The 24,984-nt window shown below is 40.5% G+C and overlaps 1 protein-coding gene across 5 annotated transcripts in view; it reads left to right on the forward strand.

The window, feature by feature from the left end:
- The window catches only part of ARAP3 (ArfGAP with RhoGAP domain, ankyrin repeat and PH domain 3), a 96,036-nt gene that overhangs the window by 38,735 nt on the left and 32,317 nt on the right, over positions 1–24,984 (forward strand). For all 5 annotated transcript variants that reach the window (XM_072145653.1, XM_072145658.1, XM_072145656.1 and 2 more), the window contains exons 2-10: positions 2,833–3,867; positions 10,551–10,612; positions 11,635–11,705; positions 13,649–13,725; positions 14,365–14,631; positions 15,545–15,614; positions 18,149–18,269; positions 23,231–23,412; positions 24,029–24,135. In XM_072145653.1, the coding sequence (XP_072001754.1) occupies positions 2,909–3,867; positions 10,551–10,612; positions 11,635–11,705; positions 13,649–13,725; positions 14,365–14,631; positions 15,545–15,614; positions 18,149–18,269; positions 23,231–23,412; positions 24,029–24,135 (1,916 nt within the window). In that variant the 5' untranslated portion in view covers positions 2,833–2,908. The remainder of the gene's footprint in view (positions 1–2,832; positions 3,868–10,550; positions 10,613–11,634; positions 11,706–13,648; positions 13,726–14,364; positions 14,632–15,544; positions 15,615–18,148; positions 18,270–23,230; positions 23,413–24,028; positions 24,136–24,984) is intronic.

Here is a 24,984-nt window from a genome sequence, read left to right on the forward strand (position 1 = left end):
TGGTAGGCTCTGTGTAGCACTGCCGAATCTGTTGGCGCTATATAAAAAATTTTAAGTAATTATTACAACTTTTTGAGATTTTTTTTTTGTCTCAATTGAGACAGAGGAAGCAGAAAAGTGTCAAAATAATCATAAAAGAGACCAGAAAATGTGGTGAGAAATTTCCCCCCTCTGAGAAAAGTTGTAGTAGCTGAAGGGTGTGATGCAAACAAATGAGTGGCTAGTAGAGATGAGCGAGCACTAAAATGCTCGAGTGCTCGTTATTCCAGACAAACTTTTCCAGATGCTCGAGTGCTCGTCTCGAATAACGAACCCCATTGAAGTCAATGGGAGACTCGAGCATTTTTTAAAGGGATCAAGGCTCGGCAATAAAATGTATTATTTAATTGAAAAATAATGTCTTCTGATAAGTTAGCAGATGTATGCAAACATCTGCAATCTCTTCTTCACTGAAGAACACATTGCAGATGTTCGACACATCTGCTAACTTGTCGGGAGATACGCGCGGACAAAATAGTATGTGAAGAATAGTACGTGTTCGTCAAAATAGTATGTGAAGAACACTATATATGTGTGAAGAACACATTGCAAATGTTTCCATATGTGTTCTTCAGACATATATAGTGTTCTTCGCATATGTAACTCTAATACATATTGTAGTACAGCGCATTGAAGACGTTTTTGGAAGACAAATATGGGGACTTACCGTACTGTAATTTTCTTTTCCATGAGAGAAACTTCGTCATCTGTGCTGTCAACCAGCTTGAAGCTTCTAGAAGTCATTTTGTTCCTATCCCTACTCCAGAGAAGGCTCCACATAATATACTAGTGCATAGGTACCTGGCTCATTATATTGAGGACTATACAGTGTCGGAAGATACGCGCAGAACTGTGTTCGTCAAAATAGTATGTAAACAACACTATAAATGTGTGAAGAACACATTGCAGATCTTTCCATATGTGTTCTTCACACATATATAGTGTTCTTCACATACTATTTTGACGAACACAGTTCCACACGTATCTTCCGACAAGTTAGCAGATGTGCCGAACATCTGTAATCTATTCTTCACTGTGTTTTTCACTGTGTTTTTCACTTAAATGATCCTGTGTTCACTGTTTTTATTCTATTCTTCATTGTTCTTCACTGTGTTTTTTTAATTAAATGCTCGATCTCGAGCAGGGGAAATACTCGTCCGAGCAATGAGCCGTTTCGAGTACCTTAATACTCGAACGAGCATCAAGCTCGGATGAGTATACTCGCAGATCTCTAGTGGCTTGTTAATAATATGTACAACCAGTAGTCAAAGGCCCAGATATATAAAGACTGGTGCAATGTGCCTAGTTGTAGGTTGCACTTTCATTTTGCAAGTTGCAACACATTATTCATTACATTATTAGTGACATATGCTTTCAGGATGTGCAAACAGTTGCAATATCTTTTCTTGGTGCACTTGGCTTCACGCTGGTGGCGCATCCCAGTAATAAATGTGTCGCTAGCAAACACCAACGCGCCTATTTAGGTGCCCAGTTTCAAAGTGTCGGACAAAATGCAACTGTGAAACAATTGTGCTGCGCAAACATGATAAATACATGTGCAAGCTACAGAGACACTTTTTTCATGCAAATCTGAACAAAAAACTGGCACACGCGTCTAGGTTGCTTGTCTAAGTACATCAAGGTGTTCCCCCACTTTTTGCAGAAATTGTCTGACAAGTCTTTTGCTTCAAAAATTTGCAAAGGGTCTGTCAATTCTAGAGGGCTGAGTGCAGTGAAAGCATTGGGGATCTCTCCCGTGAGTCCGATCCAGGGTCCTCAACGGCTCCTGTAACTTTAGGGGAAATAATGTTCTCTTTGCTCGTGAATCCTGTTCTTTGAGGCTGTTGTATATGACCATTTGGTTTCATGGACAGCTTTGTGCTGCACAGAAATAATTTCAGTGACTTTTCTTTATTGAGGGAAATAAAAGTGGGGAAGAATATGGCCAAATATTATTTTATCAGATAATGTAAATTCAAAACCCCACAGTTAAGTGTTTTTAGCAAAATCAGATAGGAGGAGTTAGCTGAAGGAAACAGCTTTGTTCTCCTTGTAATGGTCGTGCTGTCATAAGGCACCCTTTATGGCCTCCTTCTGTGTAGTGTAATCCATTGGACACAATTAACCAGTACATCAGGAATATATGTGCTAATAAGTACATGTGGTACGAACATAGGCCTACAGCTCTGGCCAATTTGCAAGGATTGAGAAGTGTTTCAGGTAATATGACAGCTGGCAGCCATTGTAGCTCCATGCAGATGGAGGAGGGCCCTAAAGTATAATTTTCATTACTTGAGGGAGTTTACTTTGGTTTGGATGTATTTCAAAAAACAACACGTGACTTGTCTGTGCAGCAAACTCAGCTCTCTGCCCCCACCTTTGTGCTCCTACACAGGAGCAGAGCTCGCAGCCTAGTGAGATGACTTCAGTGGGGAGGAGCTCTTCAGGAGCACAAATGTGGGGGCTAAGAGCTGGGGAGTGAGCAGCACAGACAAGCCACATGTTGTTTTATTAAATGCATCCAAACCAAAGCCCAACCCCTGGGACTAAACTGAGGATTCTGCAAGGTAAGTCATAACACACAATTATATTGTAATGAAAATGCTCAGAAAAGGTAGAAAGAAATATCTGTAATGCAGCTGTAATGCTTCTGTTTTTAGTGAAAATGAGGTCCTTGGTGACAGGTTTCCTTTAAACCCATATGCTTTCTGTTTTTTATAGAATTTATTCCACTTAATTGTAAAGAATTTATATGCATCAAGTCTGAATTGGATTATTTATTTATATTTTTAGGTATCATCTGCTTATTCTGTCAAAATGTTCAGTTGGCGCCTTATCTGGTAGAAGCCGACATTTGGCCAGAAAGGACATGACGTCCGTTGCTGATGAAGAGGTGGATATTGCAGACTGGCTCTGTGCCATCCATCTGGAGAGATATCAAGAGAGCTTTCGACAGCATGGCTACCACAGAGTTAGAGATATTTTATCTGTAGACAATCAGGTTCTTCAGAAAATTGGCGTAGGAGCCACTGGCCACAGGAAGAGAATAATTAGCCGACTGAGAAACCTTTCTGGGGATTCAAGCATGGAGAAGGCCGAGTCTCTCGAATGCCTAAGCAAAGATGAAAAAGACTATAACAATGGTAATAAAAATGAAACGGATGGAAAAATTGTTTCTGCAGAACCTATTGTCAAGCCAGTGCCAAAGCCCAGAACCGTTTTTAATAAAAGTACTACAACAACAACCAAGGAATTTGTTGTCATAACTATGATGTCCACCACCACCTCCTCTGGAACATCATCATCTTCTCGTCTAGAACATAACTCACTCATGGTTAAAAAGGCTTCTCTTCAGGAAACAACTGTTCAAAAAGGAAGCAGCTTGGATTTAGAGAACTGTAACTCATGCTCAGGGTGGAAGCCAGGAGGGGTGGAGATGGAGGCTGGACCTTCTAGGTATACTTCCGCTGGGGTTGGGAAACCATTTCATCCCATTCCTTCTCTCCCTATGCGGCAGAACAAAGAAACTTCACAGACTGGCTCATCTTACCAGCATTACAAGCTCCAGATGGAAGCGGATACCGTACAGTGTTCTACGTTATCGATTTTGCCTTCCTTTGCTGGAAGTAAAGAGGAAGTCACCTCCTTTTCAACCAGTCCTCCATCTCCACAGGAAACACTAACAATGGTATCCAATGAGATCTATTCGGGGTTTGGTCCTAGGACTGACTCTCTCAGCTGTGTTACAGACATTAAAGCACCCCAAATCTATTTAAATCCCCCTGACATGATTCAGCAAGAAACCACATCAGCGCCAGAAAGTACAAAGTAAGTACACATTTTAACATTTTTATGACATGTGAAAATTATATAAGTTGATAACAAATGTTATAATCTACTTGGACTCAATTAGTAGATTATAATTTTTTTTTTTTTTTTCATTTTAAAAATTTACAATTCAATTCTGCAACATTTTGTTTATTCAAATTTATACATCTGCCACTATATTTTCTACGCAATGATTACATTTAGTTTGGTTTTGAATAAATTTGTATTTTGGGATATATATTTTTGTGCTTAAATTACATAGTACATATCCAACATTAATATGCTGCAACTGCTTTTGGTTAGCATAAAATACTTTACAAAATTTGCAGAAGTTGTGCAAATAATACATTCAAAAAACTAAAAATGGGAAGTGAACTATAACGTATATGATCCTTTTACGTTAACAATATCATAACCAAATCTGTATAAAACATATTTTTATTCTCAAAAAGCGCTGGAGTAAAGCAATACAAAAAAATTGGAGAAAAAAAATCACAATGAAATTCTGATCCTTAACTTTTTGTATTAACATTAACAGGAATTAAACATACCGTGTGATAGGATTGGGGGAGGTTAATATTTAAGTCCATATTAGTCTTTTTGCTGGGAACATTGGGTTCCTACAGATAAGTATACAGAGGGAGCCAACCATGGAAGTCTAAGATAGTTTCCTGGAGCCAATGGTTAAGGAAAGGGTGGAGATTACTTTACAGCTGGATTCAGACAATTGAAGGAAGTCTTGACCTTGCTGAAATTATAATAATGACTTTACATAACTTGTTAAAGGCACTAGCTACACCCAAGCATTGCATGCTTCGGGGAGACCGATCCTTTTATTTTACTCATGAAAATCAGAATGTGACTTTTCTATATCTTCTACATCGTTGCATGCATGGATATTAGGCACTGCTGCAGCAGTGGTGGATGCATATTGTTACTTCATCGTAACTAGCAACTAAACCTGATAAGTGGCTGCTTCGTTTAGATCACCGCAGATGAGGAATTCAACTCTAAAACCAGCCCAAATGAGGAGCACACCGTCACCAACACCAGGAAGCATTCGAGATGGTGTTTGTCCGAGGCCAGCTCCCGTAGGGATTTCTGCTTCCCCGACAACTTCACGGTTGAGGACTACTACCCCAGGGAGACCACTGCCTGTTGGTAATCAAACACAACTACTTACAAACCAGAAAAGAACTTCAGTACCTGCTACGTTTTCTGTTGCTTCTTTAAGACCAAATCCTGTAGGAGATTCTGGGTCACCAAGGCTTCCAAGAACAGGACAAGTTGCTTTCCCTCGACCTCCACCAATTGGGCACTCTGCATCTCCAATGTTGCCACGGGTGAAGAATTCTCCACCACAAAGGACAGAGAGCCCGCAGAATGATGACATTTCTTTAACTCCTTTAACTAATTCTACAGCTTCCAAGCAGGTGAAGAAGAAACCATCTGCAACGCGACATGAAGTAACAGGAAACACATCATTGCAGAGACAGAAGTCTGTCACCAAAAATACATTACGCTCTGCACCACTTGTCAGAAAAAATTCCTCAGGATCTCCACCGGGGGCAAATGACATTTTACAAAGGCCAACACCAGTAGGAAATGCTGGTTCTTCCAACATGCCAACCAATAGTGCTCCATCTCAGAAATCATTTTTATTGAGGTACACAACTGCACCGAGGCCCATAATACCAAAAAGTGGCCCAGTTTCAACTTCGGGTCCATACAAACCTGTCTTATATGCAGAGTTGCGTGCAGCAGATCCTGACTCTGGGAAAAGTGAGGTTTTACCTATGAACCCTTTGTCAAAAAGACCCACAACTGTGGGTATTTCACCATCTTCAACTCTTAAAAAGTCATTTACTAAGAAGCCTTCTCTAAATACTCCATCACCAAAAGCAGCAGTTAGCAACCTGCCTAAGCTAAAACCTAAGGAAACAAAAGTTGAAGACATGCATATATCACATCAGGGATCGTATGAAACTGTTTCTGGACCAAAGGCAAAGCCAAGTGGATTGGTGCCAAGGACAAAATGTATAGTGAGTTTGGCCGCACAAAAAGTAAAAGCTGCAAGAAACGATTCATCACTCAGGCCAATAGAGGCGGAACATTGTCCTGCAGAAAGAACAAAAGGGAAGGGAAGTAAGTTCTTATTGAAGCAGAAACCAGCAGAAAAATATGGATTATCAATACAGAAATCTGCAGGAAGTGTGACTTTCCAGAGGCCAAAGCAAACAGGAAACACTGGTTCACAACCGCCTAAATGCAGGAATGTTGTGTCAAGTCCGAAAAATTCACAGCCAAGTAGTGCTTTGCCAAAGCCTCAAGGGAATGCTGAGGTAAAAAAGCCTTCGACTAATACTGGAATATCACTATCAAAAGTGATCAAGAACATACCATCAGCACGTCCAAAACAAAACGATCTGGCAGTGACTAACCTGACTACATCAAGACCACAACCCGTCGGAAATATATCCACCAGTGTATCTAAATCTAAGAGCACTCTCTCATTGAACGGTGGGAAGCTACCTGAGGGAATTATTCGAACTCCACCGAAAAAAATAGCCGGTAATCTTTTACCAAGGTTACCATTCATGCAGAAAAAGTCTCCTTCTAAGATGTCCCTCTTGAAGACTTCATCTTCCAGAGCAGGAGAGAACAATTATTCAGTCTGTTCTCCAGGGAGGAAAACTGTCCCAAATGTTTCCGAAGAGGTAGACAATGATATGAATCCACTGCCTGCTGTATCTCCTTCAATCGATGAAAGCCTTGACTTACATAAAACATATAGAGACTCTTGGGAGGTGGACTTGACTGAAGAGTCTTTGGAAGCTGCTCTACGGGCAAGTGCCTCTACATTTAACCCCATTCAAGATGAGCATCTAGTTCTTGTAAGGCCAAGGCTATTGGGATCCCACTTAAGTGACACATTTCTGGAACAAAAATATCGGATTTCAAAAACAAATGATGCGTAGTTTTACAGCTCTACTTGGCAACGTTCAACATATTCTTCGCTACTTGGGACATCCTGTCATTTTGGCAGCTTCGTTTTGGTAACTGTGCAGGATGGCCTATTGTTATATGATTTTGTACTTCTTAGGTCCTATCATCATTTTCAAGATATTAGCAGGATATATATGTAAGATAGTCTTCTTAAATGGGTTCACGTATGGATTTTTATGAATGAGTCGATGTAGGTGATGCTACAAAGTTGGAAGATTCAAGTACATGGTTTGCTGTAATTGGGCAGATGTCCCTTTTTGGGGAACTTTTTATGTTCAGTTGTTCTAGCATCAAAGTGGTCTAAAATATTTTCATTGCCACTTCTGAGCCCAATACTTTTGTAATCTTCTCCTTTAAACCCTTTATATGAAACACGCAGAGGTGGAGGTGAGTACTTGGCACTCCGCTTGGCACTTCGAAGACTCAGTCTCATCATTGTAAGATGTATTTTATGAAGCTGAGCATGAAAAGAGATGTAAATGCCCTTAGGCTCTTCATTTGCACATCTCAAGTATTTTTTTTTTTAAATCCCAGAGTGTTAACTTTAGATTTTTTTGTATGTTTTCTTTGCTTGCTGGTTTTGAGAAAGCTCCACTTATGGAATTTGTAGAAAGCTCCGATAGTTGATATAGGTTGAGTGCAGGTGGATTTGGCAAATATATGAATATATTTTAGAACATGACTTAGGTAGTTTCCTGACACTACTGGATAGTGTAGGAAAAATTCTTTAGATGTTTTGAACTTTTTTGTAACTTTTTTTTATGATGAAATGAAAATTTATATTTTTGTAGTCTTTTCTTTAAAAAAAAAAAAAGAAAATTGAAAACAAGGATATGTAATACATATTGGTGTATATTATTTTTAACCTTGAGGGTAACCTTTAAAAATGCTTATTTCCATTTCTTGCACTTTCATTTTTTTAAATATATATGTGGTAACAGTTATTATGTGCATGGCTTTGCTTCTTGGGTAATCGGCCATTGTTTCTAGGATGTAGATGCAATTTGCAGTCCTCAGCACTTCTTTTTTTTTTTAGCTATTTATTACTTTTTTTTTTTTTTTTCAATTATGGGGGTTGTTTTGTAATCAAGGCAATCCCTTACAGTTATATACCTGCTAGGGCCTATATAGGGGGAGTTCCCTCCATAGCCAGATCAATGACATTACAAAAACTCTCCCACTGGTGGACATGAACCATGGGGAAAACTTACCGTAACTTGATTTCCTTCTCTCGAGAAGGAAGAAAATGTTACCGATATGAGAGGACAGTAAGAAAATACAGTAACTGTAGTTTATGTATATGATTTTGCCTTGTGGTAGGAATAAAATGGGAGCTTTGGTTATATCACTTGCATATAATAATATTTAATGCATATGCTTTTGCATAATTTTCACTGAAATATATCCAAATGTTCATTCTCCATTGGAAAATGTTGGGACACGCTGACCTGTATATGTGCAATACGTGGCTATGTTTAAAGTATTGTTTTCCTGGGAGGCTATATGCCCTATCAGTATAGATTTTATCTATATACTGCAATAATGTGCGCCACATCATTGGCCTTCCTTCTATATACTGCTTGGCCACACACTTATTCAGCTTTATCCTTTCCAACCCGTTCACACACATGTTCTGTGTGGAAGTCCAACTACGTGTCAAGATAATTGCCAATCCAGCCTCCAAGGGGCTCAAGAATTCCTAGAAACCCCTTTTAAGGACATGTCGATCATCCCATAAATGTACTATTTTCCAAATATGATAATATGTCCTTGTACTCTAATCTCCCCATGGGGGAGATTGTAAGAAGTGTCTGAGGTAAAACTGTTCTAGTTGCCTATGGAAACCAATGAGAGATCAGCTATAATTTTATAAACAGCTTTTGGAAAATGAAAGCTGAGCTCTGATTGGATGAGCAGATAGAACAGTTCTGAACTCAGACACTCATGATAAATCTCCCCAATTATCTTGAGCACCCTCCATTGCGCCCCCTCTAGTTCATTTATGTGCTAGTTATAGACTGGTGTACACAATACTCTATGTGTAAAAGTAAAATGTGTTCTTAAATTGCAAATCTTGGCATGTCTCAATATTGTACGCTCCTCTATATCATTTGCTTTGGCAGCTGATACCTGGCATTAGTCACTAGAGCTAAATGTACAGAGGTCCCATCTGATATAACATCATGTTTTGTGTTTGGGCCCAAGCACTCAATTTTGGGTCCAACTTTGGGCCCAAGATACCAATCCCAAAACAGTCCAGCTTTTCCTTGTAAAGAAATCTATATACCGATCTGAGCCTCACAGGCCACCATACACAATTACATATCTCTCTCTGTGCAAAGCAAGATCCCAGTTCTGTAAAAAAAAACATACTATTTGTGGACGAATGATGCTTGTCATTTATAGCGCACACATATTTCGATCATATTTTGTTTGTTGTAAAACAAATCTGTGTGTGATCAATACTGAACAATAAAATAATACATATTCTTATCAGAATTTACAGTTTTTTGTGTCATTTGTGCTATAGTATCAAAAATAATAGTATTAGGCCATTCACACAGCGGTTTTGGACACAAATTATGCAGGGGAAAAATTTTGTCAAATCGCCACCTTATGATATAGCAAATAAAAAACTGCTTGAACTTGCTACAGGCCTCATTCACACAGGTAAGTCCTGAAGATGATCTGTAAACATGGGCCCCTAGTGTCTGAATGGTTTAAGGCCTACTGGTAAAGATAGAAGGGTAAAACATTTATCCACATCCTATTATTATGGTCGAAAACACTGTATAAATACGACTGCAAAAAAACAAAAAAAAAACAAAACTAGACAAAAATTCTTAGCAACTAAAACATGTCTGAAATTGATGTCTGGGATGTTGCTAGGGAACAAGTTTGCCTTCGCTTTGAGGCCTAGCTCATGTGGTACTATAACATACTCTTGCTTCGGCAGCAACCACATGGATTTTTGTTCATGGTTGGATGGGAATATTAGTAAAAACCTCTACAATTTCACCCTAAGGCCCAGTTTGTAGGACTGGAGCATAACCTACCGGTGTTCCTGGCAGGGTTGTGGAGTCGGTCCCCAACTAGGACTCCAACTCCACCAAAATGGTTACCGATTCCACAGCCCTGGTTCCTGGTGACCCATCCCCACCCAGGATCAAGGAAGGATAGGCCAAATTCCCATCATTTGCTAAATTCTACTATGTCTTCTGGGTCGTGTGTCATTTTTAGGTGACAAGGATGCTATAGTGTGGGTTATGATCAAAAAATGGGCATGGACGACATCTTTAGGTCAATAAGTGAATGTATACATTTAATGCCCCTGTACGACTGTGGTTAAATGGGTTGTCCAGTCATAACAAGTTAGCCCCAATACAGAGAATAGGAGCTTACTTATCGCATCATTTTGGTCGGGTGGAGATGGGAGGAGTTAGCGCTCCTCCCATCTCCATAGGATCTCCATAGGATATGAGTGGCCGGTGACCGTTCACATTGGGACTCTGGGGTCTGTGAGCTAGTGGCTACCTCACAACCCTACATATGGTCATGTGCATGTAAACTAATAGATGTACAGTATATAAGAACGGTCTTAGGTATATATTCCAGTGCTATGTTGTGTTCTTTTTTTATCCAATTAATGCAATTTAATTTTTATTTACTCCCAAAAGTTGTCCAAGCGCGGCTGAAGTGGATTCACCTGCTGTCCCTGAGAGGCCTTTGTCTAGTTTTGGTAAGAATTTCTGTGTAGCCATAGGGTCTCTTATTTTCTTAGGGGAACCTGTCAGCAGAAATTGACCTAATAAACCACAACCAATATGTTGCCAAGCAGCTGTATACCCCGGCGCTGCTGTGGGTATACATCAAGCCCTGGGGCATCATGCGACCAACCTGTGATTAAACCCCCCAAGTCATTTGCACCTCCTATTAGTTAGTGCATAAAAGTCTGGCAGTGTTTGTCACATGTTATGTAAGCCACACCTTCTTTTACAACCAAGGCCACACCCCTTTTGGTGCACTACTCACCAAAGTGTCTGAAAATTTTTGATAAAACATGAGCTACAGTGGAGAGCTGCTGACACACATCTGGCTCATGTCACCAGACACATGACTGTGAGAAAGGTCTGATCTTTTGTTCTTAGTTTTCATTTCAGCTTAAAGGAATTCTCCACTTTGTACTATCCTTAACTGACAAGTGGATCCTCTAACAATAACCTAGTTGTAGATGGTCTTCCTGTTGTAATATTTGGGGGAAAGGGCAGTAAGTGCTTAGTTTCCCTGCAGCACCACTACAGGGGAGATTTGGTATCACATTTATTTGCAATCCAGGTCATTTCAGGTCCTCTACAGCAATATATATATATATATATATATATATATATATATATATATATATATATATATATATATATATATATATATATATATATATATATGTTTTAAAGCAAGAGATCCCCTCTAATATCTCCTTAATGGGGGTTACATAGTAATAGAATTACTACTAACTCTTCATAGCAACAGATGTCAGAATTGTAAGTGCTAATATGTATTTTTAGCTAAGGATTACACGTACTCATTATTCATAGCACTTTATGATACCCATAAGCACAGGTTATGTTTACATATAATTATATTAAGAATGATATACTACAGGTAGTAATACACTGATGTGTAATTACAGATGTCATCTATAAAAACACGAGATACTATAGACATTGTATAATATCTACTTACTAAAATCTTCTTCTTATGTAGTAGCTGCAGAAGCGATCAACCCGTACTGTGAAACCCTCTTCAACCGCCTCCCCCAGATACAAGACCTAAAAGTAAGGATTTACAGATTTACAATGTCAACTATACATTGCAATCACTGGATTGTGCAGACTCAGAGCTGCTTAAAGGGATTATCCAATGTTTTAAGCTTCAGGTTGGAGGAATAAAAGTTTACTCTCTTTCCTAGAAAGGACATAGAAAGAAAACAAGTGCACTATCCATTGTAGCCCCGCCTTTGTTGCACTAAGGAGAATTTTCTGTTACACAATAGCTCTCTGGGAAACAGTAGAGGGATTTCTGGAAAAATATACACCATACACCATGCTGGTTTTATGGTACTTTTGGTATGAATTTTTTTTAGACTCCCTAGAAATCTCAGTTTAAAGTAGTTGGCCAATTATAGAAAACTTTAACAGGGTAAATATAATAGGGTCACCCATGTTAAACTTTTCCCATTCGCCTCTGGTCACGCTGGGTAGCAGGACTCAGGACTCTGGACTTCCTGTGACATCCTGTGTCCTGCTGGCTTCCAGGGATAGGAGGGGCTTGTGCAGACATTACTATATGCTTAACCACTTACATCTGCACACCCCTCCAACCACTGATATAAGCAAATTAAAGGGGTTGGCCATTTATGACAAACTTTAACAGGGTAAGTATAATACTCTAATAGGGCCACCCATGTTAAACTTTTCCCATTCACCTCTGGTCACACTGGGTAGCAGGATTCAGGATTCTGTGACGCCCTGTGTCCTGCTGGCTTCCAGTGGTAGGAGGGGCTTGTGTAGACATTACTTAATGCATTCCTCCTCGGTCATAACCACTTAAATCTGCACACCCTCCAACCCCTGATTTTAAAAGGGATGGCCATTTATGGCAGACTTTTACAAGTTAAGTATAAGACTCTAATAGTTCAGCGTAGTTCACATGACCCCTTGGGCACTTCCCCCTTGGAACTTATTGTGAGGCTTGTGTGTTTTGGAGATGGATATGGCTAGTACAAACATTATCGTATACATGCCCCCTTCGTCACAAATGCTGCCAAGCACACAAACCACCGCATGCCCCCTCCATCCACAGGAAGTCCTGAGTCTTACTGCCCTGGAGTCACATGACCCGCAGCTCCCAGTGGTGAACGGGAAACTTTATCAGGGTAAGTATAATATGGGTGATACTTTTAGGGTTAGGATACTTAGCTTAAAGGGGCCATTCTGTAAAGTATAATACTCTAATAGGGTCACTTATATTATACGTACCTTGATAAAGTTTCTAGTACACTGCTGGTAGTTTTGGTTCATGTGGCCTATAATGAGTAATAGGGACAGAGAATAGTCACACTGGCTTGAGCCTTTGAAGGAACTAGTACACAATAGTAAGATATATTCAGCAGCTGAACACTCATCATGTGATGATGTACCTTGTCTATGGATCATCCTAGCATGACTCTTCTCCTTGCATGACTCTTCTCCTTGCATGAAAATATTGTGTAATATTGTCTGCATGACTCTCGTGTAAAATATAATTTCATATTATATATTTATATGTTATATTATGCTATTGATTTATACAAAGTTTGTTAAAAGGTCATTAAATAATTTAAAGGGACCCACAAGCTGCCACCAGCCTGTTATCCAGGACATTTATGGAAAAAAGTTTTGGGAGATACAGCATTAGGCCCCATGCACACGACCGTAGGTGGGGGGGGGGGCGTATGTACGGTCGCAAGCTTGCAGCCGTACATACATCCCCCATAGTCCGGCAATGGATCATTGATCCGGCCACGTTCCCAGATAACAGGCTGATGGATCAGGACTAAGGCTTTTCAGCCGAAACACGTAGATCAGAACCTGCTGTGTTTTACCCGATGTACGTCCATGCTGTTTGCTGAATAAAGATATTTAGTTTTTAAAAAGACCAAGGAGCCTGCGGTGGAATTCTTCTGTCTTCTTCTGATGGCAATTTTTGAGCCTAAATCGTTTGTGTTCTATTTATACAGGATTCTAAGAATGGCAAAATACGGACATGTTCTACAATGCCCATGTTTACTCCAGGAGAGGAAAGAAGTACGGCCAGGTATGTCTGTATTAACAACCTTGACCCTAAACCGACATTTAAAGGGCATGAGACAAGCAGGGTTATTTTGGTTTCCTTTTAACCTTAAAACTTAGACAGCATGTGATATGAAAGGAGGAACTAGACGGCTCAGCATCACTGGCGCGTGGACGCTCTTACTATAAAAGACGCTAAAATAGGAAGTGTTCAGCTGTTGCTTGGAGAAGAGTACAGAGCACCTACGGATGCCAAATTTATGCAACAATGAAAAACCAAACAAAAAACTGTGGATTCCAGACATGTATATTTTTGCTTTCACAAATTTTCTAGCAATAGTTATAGGCTAATCTCTGGCTAAAAGATATTTCATCCAGCATTTGTCAGTGGTGACCCCAAATTGGCGAAAGGTTAAAAGTGAGGCCCAAATCGAAAGGTCAAGAAAAAGACAAAAAAAATTCTAAAAAGTGCCTTGTGTACCAGGTCCCAGACAACTGGTTACAGCTGTAGCCTCCCCATTCTGTCCTCCTTTGCCAAGAACCGCCCCCGAGGAACCATAAGTTTAAGATGGAAGAGATAAACAAAAGATTAATGTGTGTCCAAAGTGGGAGGGAGAAAGAATAAAGAATATTCGTAAGTCTAGAAAGTTTTTTTTTATTACAGGACTATCGGTGAGGTGGCTAAAGACAGGAAGAGCGATGATGAAGAAGGAAAAACACAGCGAATTACACAGATTATTCACAATGAGCAGGAAGGATACTCCACATTGGACTCTCCGGAGGATAATAAGAGATTCAGTCTTCCCTCGGATCTGTACAAAGATGAAATACTTGATGATTTGACTATATCACCCTATGCCAGCTTCACATCCATCCACGACAAGTCTCGGCCAGTACTTAATGGATGGCTGGATAAACTGTCCCCTCAAGGGTAAGTTGGATGCCAGTTTCTCACAGTATCACCTTGTAATGCCGTTTGTTCAGGGTAACAGCAGTGGGTACAGGGGCTGGATGCTCCAATGAGAGTATTCCCCCATTTTCACATATCATGTCACTCATTTTTTCATAGTTACACATGCTCTTAAAGGGGTTGTCCACTTTCAGCAAATAATTGATTTTGTTTGTGTAATGAAAGGTTATGCAATTTCCCAGTTTACTTTCCGTATCAATTCCTCACATTTTTATAGATCTCTGCTTGCAGTCATTGAACAGGAAGCTTCAGTGCCTACTTCTTGTGGATAAAAAAATAGTCACTGGTCATGTTGTGTCATACAGATGCGTGGCTCATTATATCCCTAGTCATGTGATGTCACACAAGTGCAAGGCTAGTTATATCCCTGGTCATGTGATGTCACACAGGTGCAAGGCTTGTTATATCCCTAGTCATGTGATGTCACACAGGTGCACGGCTCGTTATATCCCTGGTCATGTGATGTCACACAGGTGCAAGGCTTGTTATATCCCTAGTCATGTCACATAGATGAATGGATCATTATAGCTCTGGTCATGTGATGTCACACAGATGCACAGCTCTGTGATGTTCAGAGCTGTGTTATTATAATGGCTCGTGCATCTGTGTGAAATCACATGACCAGGGTCAGATTTCTGTGCACTGGAAGTAAACATAGAAGATTTGTATAGAGCAAGCAGAGATCTAGAAAACCATGAGGGACTGATACAAAAAAGATTGAAAAAGTGTAACTTTTCACTACACAAACCAAATAATTTTCTTTTCTGAAAGTGGACAACCGCTTTATGTTAGTCAATTCTTGCCTATGTGAATGGTAGAGATATCTGTATATATTGATGATGTACTTGTACTGATACTACTAATAATTTTTCAGGAACTATGTCTTTCAGCGAAGATTTGTAAGATTTGATGGCAAGAATCTAATGTACTTCAGTAATGATAAGGTAAGTTTATAATTGTTGTGCCTTGTTACTTAAAGGGAATCTGTCAACACATTTTCACAACTACAGCTAGTGACTGGTTCCCTATTAACTGACACCCTTCTTTTAACTAAAAATTGTTTCCCTTACATCCCCATAAATCAATTTTATCTTATATTTCCTGGCATCAGAGGGGGTGTGTCCTGCTCAGCCAGCCCCTCCCATCTACAACTACCCGTGTCCCATGACTCTTCTCAGTATGTCATGTGACTAGGGTGATGTCATGTAAGGTCCTTTACCCAGTTACATATGCAACGACTACCCCATGTATGTATCTGATCCTATGAAATCCCAGCTTTATAATCAAGAAGGTGATTATAATTAAGTAATTTGGGTTTCTCTTAAGGTAGCTGCAGATGACAGGGAAAATCAGCTGTTTGCTGTCTGTAATTTAGTCAGAATTCACATGGCTGCATTAAATGCAAGACTTTTTAATGGATCGGCGCCCACAGACATTATTTTAATGGACTATGTGACCAATCCATTACAGGAAATCTAACATCAAAACTAAGCAGAATAAACCAGAGATACTTACTCATAGATCCAGGCACTGTGACTGCGGTAATCTTTTTATTTGTTTTCCATGGCCTCCTTCCTTCTAAAATTAACTTTAAAAATAATGCTAATGAGCCAGAAGGAGCCCCTCCATGCTATACCTTCACAGGCTGTTACACTGTGTAAAAACGGAGGGGGAACGTGAGACTTTGTAAAAGCCTGTGAAGATGAAACATGCATGGGCTCTGATAATACCACCCCCAGGGCCCTTCTAGCTCATTAGCATAATTTAAACAAATCATAACAAATATAAGAAGATTTCCACAGTCCCTGGACCGATTAGTTAGTGCCCCTGATTTATGATAATTGATTTTGATAGTAGATTTCTTTAAAAAAGTATAGAGCATGTCCTAGTCAGAATCGTTTATCGTGGTCAGTCACAGAATATAGTTTATGAGCATCTGTGTAAAAAGATGGCAGATTTTGGCCATGTTCTGAAGATGCTCTTTTTTGTAGTGGGAGTGGCTGAGGAGGAGCTTTGTTATGGGGCGGGTCTCATCAGTGTGTGCTTTACTTCAATGGGAGAGTTTCCTGCTGCAGACTTGTGTTGTAGAGCTATCCTTCATTTTTCTTCTTACTTTTCATAACTTTCCATAACCAAACCCCTTTCTGTTCTTCTCTCTTGCCAAGTCAGAGGAGCTGGACATAACCTCAGGTAATCTTCACGGGTCACTCACTCACTAATCCATTTACCCTCACAACATTGTTACTACATACCAGTATAGGTTTGTTAACATGCAGCTGACTTATTATCAACACTTTTTTGCTAGATCTGAAATAGCTTGTAAAAAGCAGATTTTTGGTTATTCAGATTGTACAAAGTGTCCTATCTTCAGGTGGCATGCTATAGAGCAGGAAGAGCTGATTGGATTGTGCATAGTGTCCTATCTATAGGCAGCATGTTATAGAGCAGGATGAGCTGGGAATATTCTAAATTGTGTCCTATTTGCAGGTAGGATGTTATAGAGCAGCAGGAGCTCAGCAGATTGTACATAGTGTCCTATCTGCAGGCAGCATGTTATAGAGCAGGAGGAGCTGAGTAGATTGTACATAGTGTCCTATCTGCAGGCAGCATGTTAAAGAGCAGAAGAAGCTGAGAATATTGTAAATTGTATTCTATTTACAGGTAGCATGTTATAGAGTAGGAGGAGCTGAGCAGATTGTACATAATGTCCTATCTGCAGGCAGCATGTTATAGAGCAGAAGGAGCTGAGAATATTGTACACAATGTCCTATCTGCAAAGAGCATGTTATAGAGCAGGATAAGCTGAGAATGTTGTACATAGTGTCCTATTTGCAGGCAGCATGTTATAGAGCAGTAGGAGCTGAGCAGATTGTACATAGTGTCCTATCTGCAGCAGCATGTTATAGAGCAGGAGGATCTGAGTTTTGTTGGAAATGACCCAATGAGTATGATGTGTCAATTAATAATTGCAAAAGCAAGGCAGTCTGTCACTAAGTGAACCCACCCCACTATATCTGCCTTTCCAGGATATCCCCATGCAGTACAGTATATCATGGGTAGTTGTATCTAATGCATGGTGATACTTGTATGCATCAGAGTTTCAGCCATGTGCATGCACCATTGACTCCTGGCAGGTCTATATTATAACGGGGACATACAGATATACAGTGTGGTCCAGTATTCTGGATCCATGTAATCTAGATCTGTGTACATGGGACCTCAGTCCGGATATAGTCCATCAAGGTTATGCTTTCCATGGTTTATAAGAGGAAAATAACAAATGTGACCTTAGAAGAATGGGAAAATCCTCAGTTTTAGGGCACATTGTTTTCTAAGTCTAACTTTACCTAATGGTTTTATCTCTGTCCACTTCCTTTTACATCAGTTTTGTGGTGTCCGCATGTTGATTATCCTTCCTGATGCTATCACACAACAAGACCAATATGATTCTTACCTGTCAAACCCTGTCTATTTGCAGGACATATATTCCAAAGGTGTGATCCCCCTGACCTCTATTGAAATGGCTCGCTCAACCAAGGAGAACAAGTTTGAAGTGGTCACAAAACACCGGATTTTTGTGTTTCGTGCTGAGAGTGAAGGTAGGTATAGAGCAATCAGTTCACACGGCATTATTTGAAAGTCCATGTTATATCAGTGTTAAATACTGGGTCAAAATCCATTGTTGGGTTTGTGGAACAACAACTCTACGGCCTCGGGGAGGGATTTTAGGGACAGACTGTTTCGATGGTCCTCTAGGTGACCTAAGTTATTACAGTGAACAGAGATGATTGCTCTACAGCCAGATATTCTTTATGATCACCTCAACCCCAAGGACGGCCAGACGTAAATGTGTTTTCATTAAGGGGGGAAACCCAGGTTCTGACTGGCTCACAAGGGGCAGGTGAATTCCTAGTGGGCCGTGTGCCAATGCACCCCCACTACAGCATGGGATAGTACTTATATAGACAAAGATAGCCAGTGTACATCATCACGACCTCTGAACCAGCCTAAGCAGCCATATTATAAACTAAGTTGATTATTGAACAGGTGAATGGTTATACACATACATTGTGTAACTAAAATGACATCTGGACAGACAGACCAGCCCAACCCACATTAAGCCTAGCATTATTGATGCAAATCGAATGTGCCCCAATAAGGTATTATGATGTAATCGAAGGATAAGGTGATTCTGCCAAACAGGGTCAGCTCCAGGTTTCAGTAGGCCCCTGGGTGACAGATCCTCAGTGCAATGAACTCAAGTAGTGGCATTAAAAATGCAGAAACTAAAATAGTTCCCCGTTCCTTAAAATGTTCCCCAGTTTATCATCCAAAACAGTCCCGTCATGTTTATTTTAAAATACAGCCCCCTCATGGGTTTTATTATATACAGAGCTCTATGGATTAATTATATACAGCCCCCCCCTTATTAGGCTGTAGGGGACTCAGATTTAGGAATCACAGGTAGGGACGGCACTCCGCGTAGTTGTGGTGCACAAGGACAGGCGAATACACGCCAAGCATACATAGAAGAAAATATCCCAGCACTCACGTCTTGCTTCGTTGCGATAGGTTTATTAATCAGAAGTCATATACACATATAGTAGAACGCGTTTCGGCTAACAAAGCCTTTGTCAACTGCAGTTGACAAAGGCTTTGTTAGCCGAAACGGGGACTCAGATTTGGCCATGTGGGTCCCCCCAGCAGTTCTGGTCCGTGGTACTTACCCGGGTTTGACGGGTGCTGGCACTGGCCCTTCTGCCAAAGGTGGACCTTTATCTCAAGAATGGAGGTCTTTTGGTCTTTTAACCGCCCATATCTCTAATTTTTTAGCAAAGAAAATCATGATACATTTTGAAATGCTCACACACCGCCGCAAGAACGGTAGCTAATTTGCATCCGCCATTGACAGTGTGGCAAACACATTTTGATACACCAAGGCAGGTCCTGCCCATATTTAGGTCCTGCTGCCCGGCTTCTAGGTAGATGGGAAAGGTGGGAGGCTTTCACCCCTCCCATTTCTACCTATCCGAAACAATCTGCAAACGGTGAAGTTTCTACACATGGATGCCTGACACAAAAGAAAACATTTGGTATAGACACCAAGATAGAGGCGCCTGATGTCTCACATTTCAGCCTCTAAAAGTAACTGATCTGAGTGGACCCTTCGGTGACTCATCTCAGTTCATTACATATGACTTGGCAGAAGATTTTATATTAGTAAATGTGCAAGTTTCGCCTAACAGATGGAATGCTGCAAATAATATTCCAAAATCTAACCGTGATAGGTGCTGGTAGTTTATATTTGGGTAAAATCTTTAAAGGGAACCTGTCACCAGGAGACCCATTTTTAGCACTCCCCCAGTCCCCACAGAGCATAGTACATACACTGCCAAAGTGTGTTTGTATTAAAAATTGGTTTTACAGAAAAAAAGATATGTTATATTGTACCTTTCATTAGCATGTGCTGTGTGACTAGGCAGTTGCCTTTTGGGAGGAGCTGGTAAGGAGCAGTTCCCCCCCACCTTTGGGGAACAGCTTCTCCATGTGACATTTTCAAATATATGAAAACACCCATCACTGGGCTTAGCGACGCCCCTGTTCCTCTACAGCCAATCCCGAGTGAGGGGAGTTATTCATATATTTGAAAAGGTCACATGTTTCCCAAGGGTGGGCGGGAACTGCTGCTTTCCAGCCCCTCCCAAAAGGCAACTGCCTAGTCACACAGCAGATGCTAATGAAAGGTACAATATAACATATCTTTTTTTCTGTAAAACAAATTTTTTTATACAAAAACACTTTGGCAGTGTATGTACTATGCTCTGTGGAGACTGGGGGAGTGCTAAAAATGGGTCTCCTGGTGACAGGTTCCATTTAAGTCACTTAACAACATTGTCTAAAAAGAGTGAATCGCCATGAGGCGCATAAACCATGGAACGTCCAGGCAAGAGGAATAGTCAGGAAGGGACACATCTGTATCTAACCAGCTGAGCAGCGGCTATGAGGACCATCCACACCCAATAAATTGGTACATAAACATGGTAAAAATATCAGACATAATAAGTAGAAAGATACAAATAGCCATAGACATTTATAAACCTTCAGGGAGGATCCAGGCAGCTGTCCTCTGACATCTTCCTCGAGTGGCCCTCGGTGACTTCCTGCTTCCTGATCTTTAATGGCTCCTCAATAGGATTTCCTGTCCTATAGCGCAGGATGTCGCTGGATTTTATAGGAGAAATTGTTTCTCTCGAAAACTTCAGCAGGTGACGGTATATTGTCATTGTCAGCTATTCATGAATACGCTCTGTTTATTTTGGGGGTTCCTTTAAATCCCAGGCTTATTTTTATTGTGCCTGATGATAATTGTGATGTAAAATAGGAAACGGATTGTCCAGGATACCGAGTCTCCATTCGTGTTCCTTTGTGCTTATTGTCTGCTTTGCGGTTCTTCAAGGACAACGTGTTTTGTAATTTCTAGACGGAGATTTTACGTGTGCATTTTGTTGATTATTACAATTGCAGGAACTGTGTGAGCATTGTTTTTTTTAGCTAATAAAATTTAAAAAAAACTAGGAGCTAAACCTGTTGTGCAAATGAACACACCCAAAATAAAGACTTCATTAAAAACTGTTTAAAAAGCATTGCCCTTATCACTAAATGGTTCCTTTCCATGGCTACAATCTTACAAAGATCAGTTTGTAAACTTATATGTAACTCACCTCCGATTTGAGTCATTCCCACTAATTTAGCCATGCATATTAAAATTCACCCCCATTACCCCGCCTCCTTAATCCTGATTGACAGGCTATGATATTTTGCTGTATGGAGAGCTCTGTTACATCATTGGGCACTGTGAGACACTGAAGGGGTTAACTGTGGATGGGCAGTATGTTTCCCCTAGGTTTTCCTATTATGCAAGGCCTTAGTGCTGAGGTTGTGTTGTCCAGCACCTTGGACACAGGTGGTGGGAGCAACCTAATCAATCTGCATAAAGCTGCTGAGCAGAGCTGAGAGCATTGTCTTTCTGAAAGGAGGCTGGAGAGCACACAGCCCTGATCTCTGTGCCTGGAGCAGAAAAGTCTTTTTTGTTAGTGGTGCGTTAGAGAATCACTGTATAGTTAGTACCCTGACGGGTAGGTTATTATTTGTTTTTGATGCCTGAATGTGAAGGCTGTTTTATTTTGTTCCTGTTGCAATAAACGCAGGCGAGACCTGTTTTAGACTGTACCTTGGTGTCACTGTCTTGAACTGCATCACAAAACCCCGCTACCACGGTCTCTACTGGGCCAAATCTCCCACAGCACTTAAAGTGATGTGACCAGGATGAGATCATCTGATCATCCTGTTACATTTGCAACATCCTTCCTCATGTATGTATCTGATCACATGAAATCACAGCAGTTTCCATGGAGGATATGGAGGAAAAGTCATCCATGGAGGCTACTGTGATTTCACGTGATCAGATATATGCATGGGGTACAGTTTGCTAAGGTTAGGAGGGTAAAGGACCTATGATGATGTCATTCCGATCACATGACATGCTGAGAAGAGGCATGGGACAAGAGCAGTAGTAGATGGGAGAGGGTTGGTCGAGCAGGAAAAGCCTTCTCTGATGCCAGGAAATATAAGATAAAGTTGATTTATGTGGATATAAGGGAAATAACTTTTAGCTAAAAGAAGCGTGCCAGTTAGTGATTAGGGTTCTATAGGAACTTGTCACTGGCTGTGTATGTGAAGATTTGGTGACAGGTTCTCTTTAAGTGCAAATTCAAAAACATGTTATAACATATAGAACAAAAGAATTACCAGGCTGCTACCTCAGAAAACCAGAGTCCACGTTCTCAAGATAAACAATCCAAGTGCACTTCTCATTGCTGAAAATAATCAAGAACCCCCTCTGCTCCAGGTGGTGTACACATGGTGGCAGAAATTCTGTGCGTCTTACCGCTCCGATCTCTCAGCTTCTCCAATGAGGCAAACTAGAGGAGGATAAATCCATAGTGCAGATCAAATAATACTTAGAATCAGGTTAAAGTATTTCTTATACTGTATTCATAAAAAGAAAAGTCTTTAACGTTTTGTATAAAATCAATTCCCAAACACAGAAGTGCCCGATCCAGGTTTCGCCAGTTTGCCTTCTTCCGGAAGAACGGTGACCTGGAGCGGAGGAGTAAAGGGGACCTAGGTTTCTTTATTTTCACGTAGGATTTTGACTTGGCATTTCTCATGTTTTATAGCTATTGTAGTTTATGGATACTACCCAATAGCTTAGTTTACATTTACAGCACAACCAATCCAATTTCACCCCCAATCTTTAAAGGCTTTACAATCTACAAAGGAACATGTTCCCTACAGGGGCTGTAGGTGGTTGAAGCACAAAATGTATTTGGAAGAGGGCATCATGAGCCCTATGGCAGCCTGGTAGCCTTGTATAATAGTCTGTGATGTCTCTGATATGTTCAGAGTCTATACTAAGAACAGTCTCGATGTAAAGTGCCAGCACTAATCCTCTCTTATTTCATGTATTTAACCCTTTGTACATTTACTACCTCCGCAGCACAAAGGATTGAATGGTGCTCCACCATACAGAACAGAGTGAAAGAGCTGCGCATGTTCAACCAACGTCCTCGCTCCACCGGCACCTTCTCCAGGACGGGCTACCTAGAGCTGAAAGGCTATAAGTCAAAAGTCTTTGCAGTCCTCACTACAGATGAATTATGGGTCCATAAAAATGAACAGGTAAGAAGGAAAAAGATACTACGTCGTACTATGAAGATAATTCACTTCATTGTTTGAAGATGAGGAATAGCTTCACATGATTTTCTTATTCAAATTTTGCTTTATTTGGCTTGTATAGTTTGCATGTATATACACTACATAGCAAGCTGCCAGATGACCTAAGACTGACTGTCTAATAGCTCTATAACCAGTCCTCCTTCACCTCTTCTAAACTATCTGAATTTTAATTTGGTCATAAATATTTTGAATGGATTGTTAATGAAGGAGAGGCGAGATCTAACCACCTGCCGGCTAGTCTGATACATAACTACTGCATGGCATCCTGCAGCTTTCTATGTATTGTACATTCATGCCCAATATACTGTATCCATTTCAATGGAAAAGGTCATGTGAAGGTGTATATGACAGGTCTGTGATATGACAGGTCTGTGTTATCTATATGGATACTCTGTGTATAATAAATTCACAGAGAAAATTTTTTGCAACCATGTTTTTTCTATATTCTTAAAAATTGATAAGATGTCACAGTTCACACAGGTAACAATAAAATGGCAAATCTTACATCTGCAAGTGAAATGGAGATTACGGTACAACCTTATCATTTATTTTCTTGTAGTTTTTCAAAATGGGGATTGGAATGTTTATCATCGAAATGAACGGCTCCACCATCCGAGATCCACGCAACAAGACCTTTGAGCTGATCACACCACACAAAACTTTCAGGTAATATAGAAAACAAGTAATCCTACAGGTAGACATACAGCGCACAAGCCAAGAGTAACAGAAAGATAAATAAATAAGACAATTATAGTCAATGTTTAGGTCACCCGACAGTGGTGGAGCTGCAGCGTATTCTGGTAATGGGTGTTCAAGATGCCCTGTCCAGAGGTAGTTATAGGTAATATAGAGGAATACTATAAGAGGTAGCGAAGATGTGATGCCTCCTGCACAGGAACATGCTAGCAGTCCATGGAAACTTGCTTGTCAGGACCGGTGGACATAGCACAATGCAGTGGACGGGAGTCCTTGCATCATTCAGAAATATGATACAAGGACTGGTCTGCCAACCGCACAGCAGTGCTGACATTGTTACAGTTGTTACCGTGTTGATGGTGCTGTTCGGCCTGCATCTGAAGAGTCCTTCATATATCAGTATGATGCCGGGAATCCCCTCCATTGGGCTGTCGCCTGTGCTCGTAAGATGGCTTTTGTGACTCTTCCGTTATTTATAGTGGAATCACTTACATGGGCTACAGTTCTATTTTCTTCTGCTCAATTGCCAATGCTGAAGCTTGGCTACATGGACACAAGCATGTGCTCACCCAGGCCGGATCATGGCTGAGCATGTGGCCGGGTGAAGAAGCATCGAGCACTCCTCACCACTCCCCTCTCCATAGAAAGCCTGGTAGTTTCCGGTTAAAACATATAAATATACGTAATATACGTTTTCCAGCAGCCACATGGGCCATTGTTGGAGATAGATGTTCACTATCGGAGAGTGTAGTAGCAAGTTTTGTGACCTGTGCAGGGGCCTTTCTGAAGAGAAGGACAGTAGATAAGACATCACCTATA

The sequence above is a fragment of the Engystomops pustulosus genome, chromosome 4, assembly GCF_040894005.1.
Source record: "Engystomops pustulosus chromosome 4, aEngPut4.maternal, whole genome shotgun sequence".
In the NCBI taxonomy this organism is placed as follows: domain Eukaryota; kingdom Metazoa; phylum Chordata; class Amphibia; order Anura; family Leptodactylidae; genus Engystomops; species Engystomops pustulosus.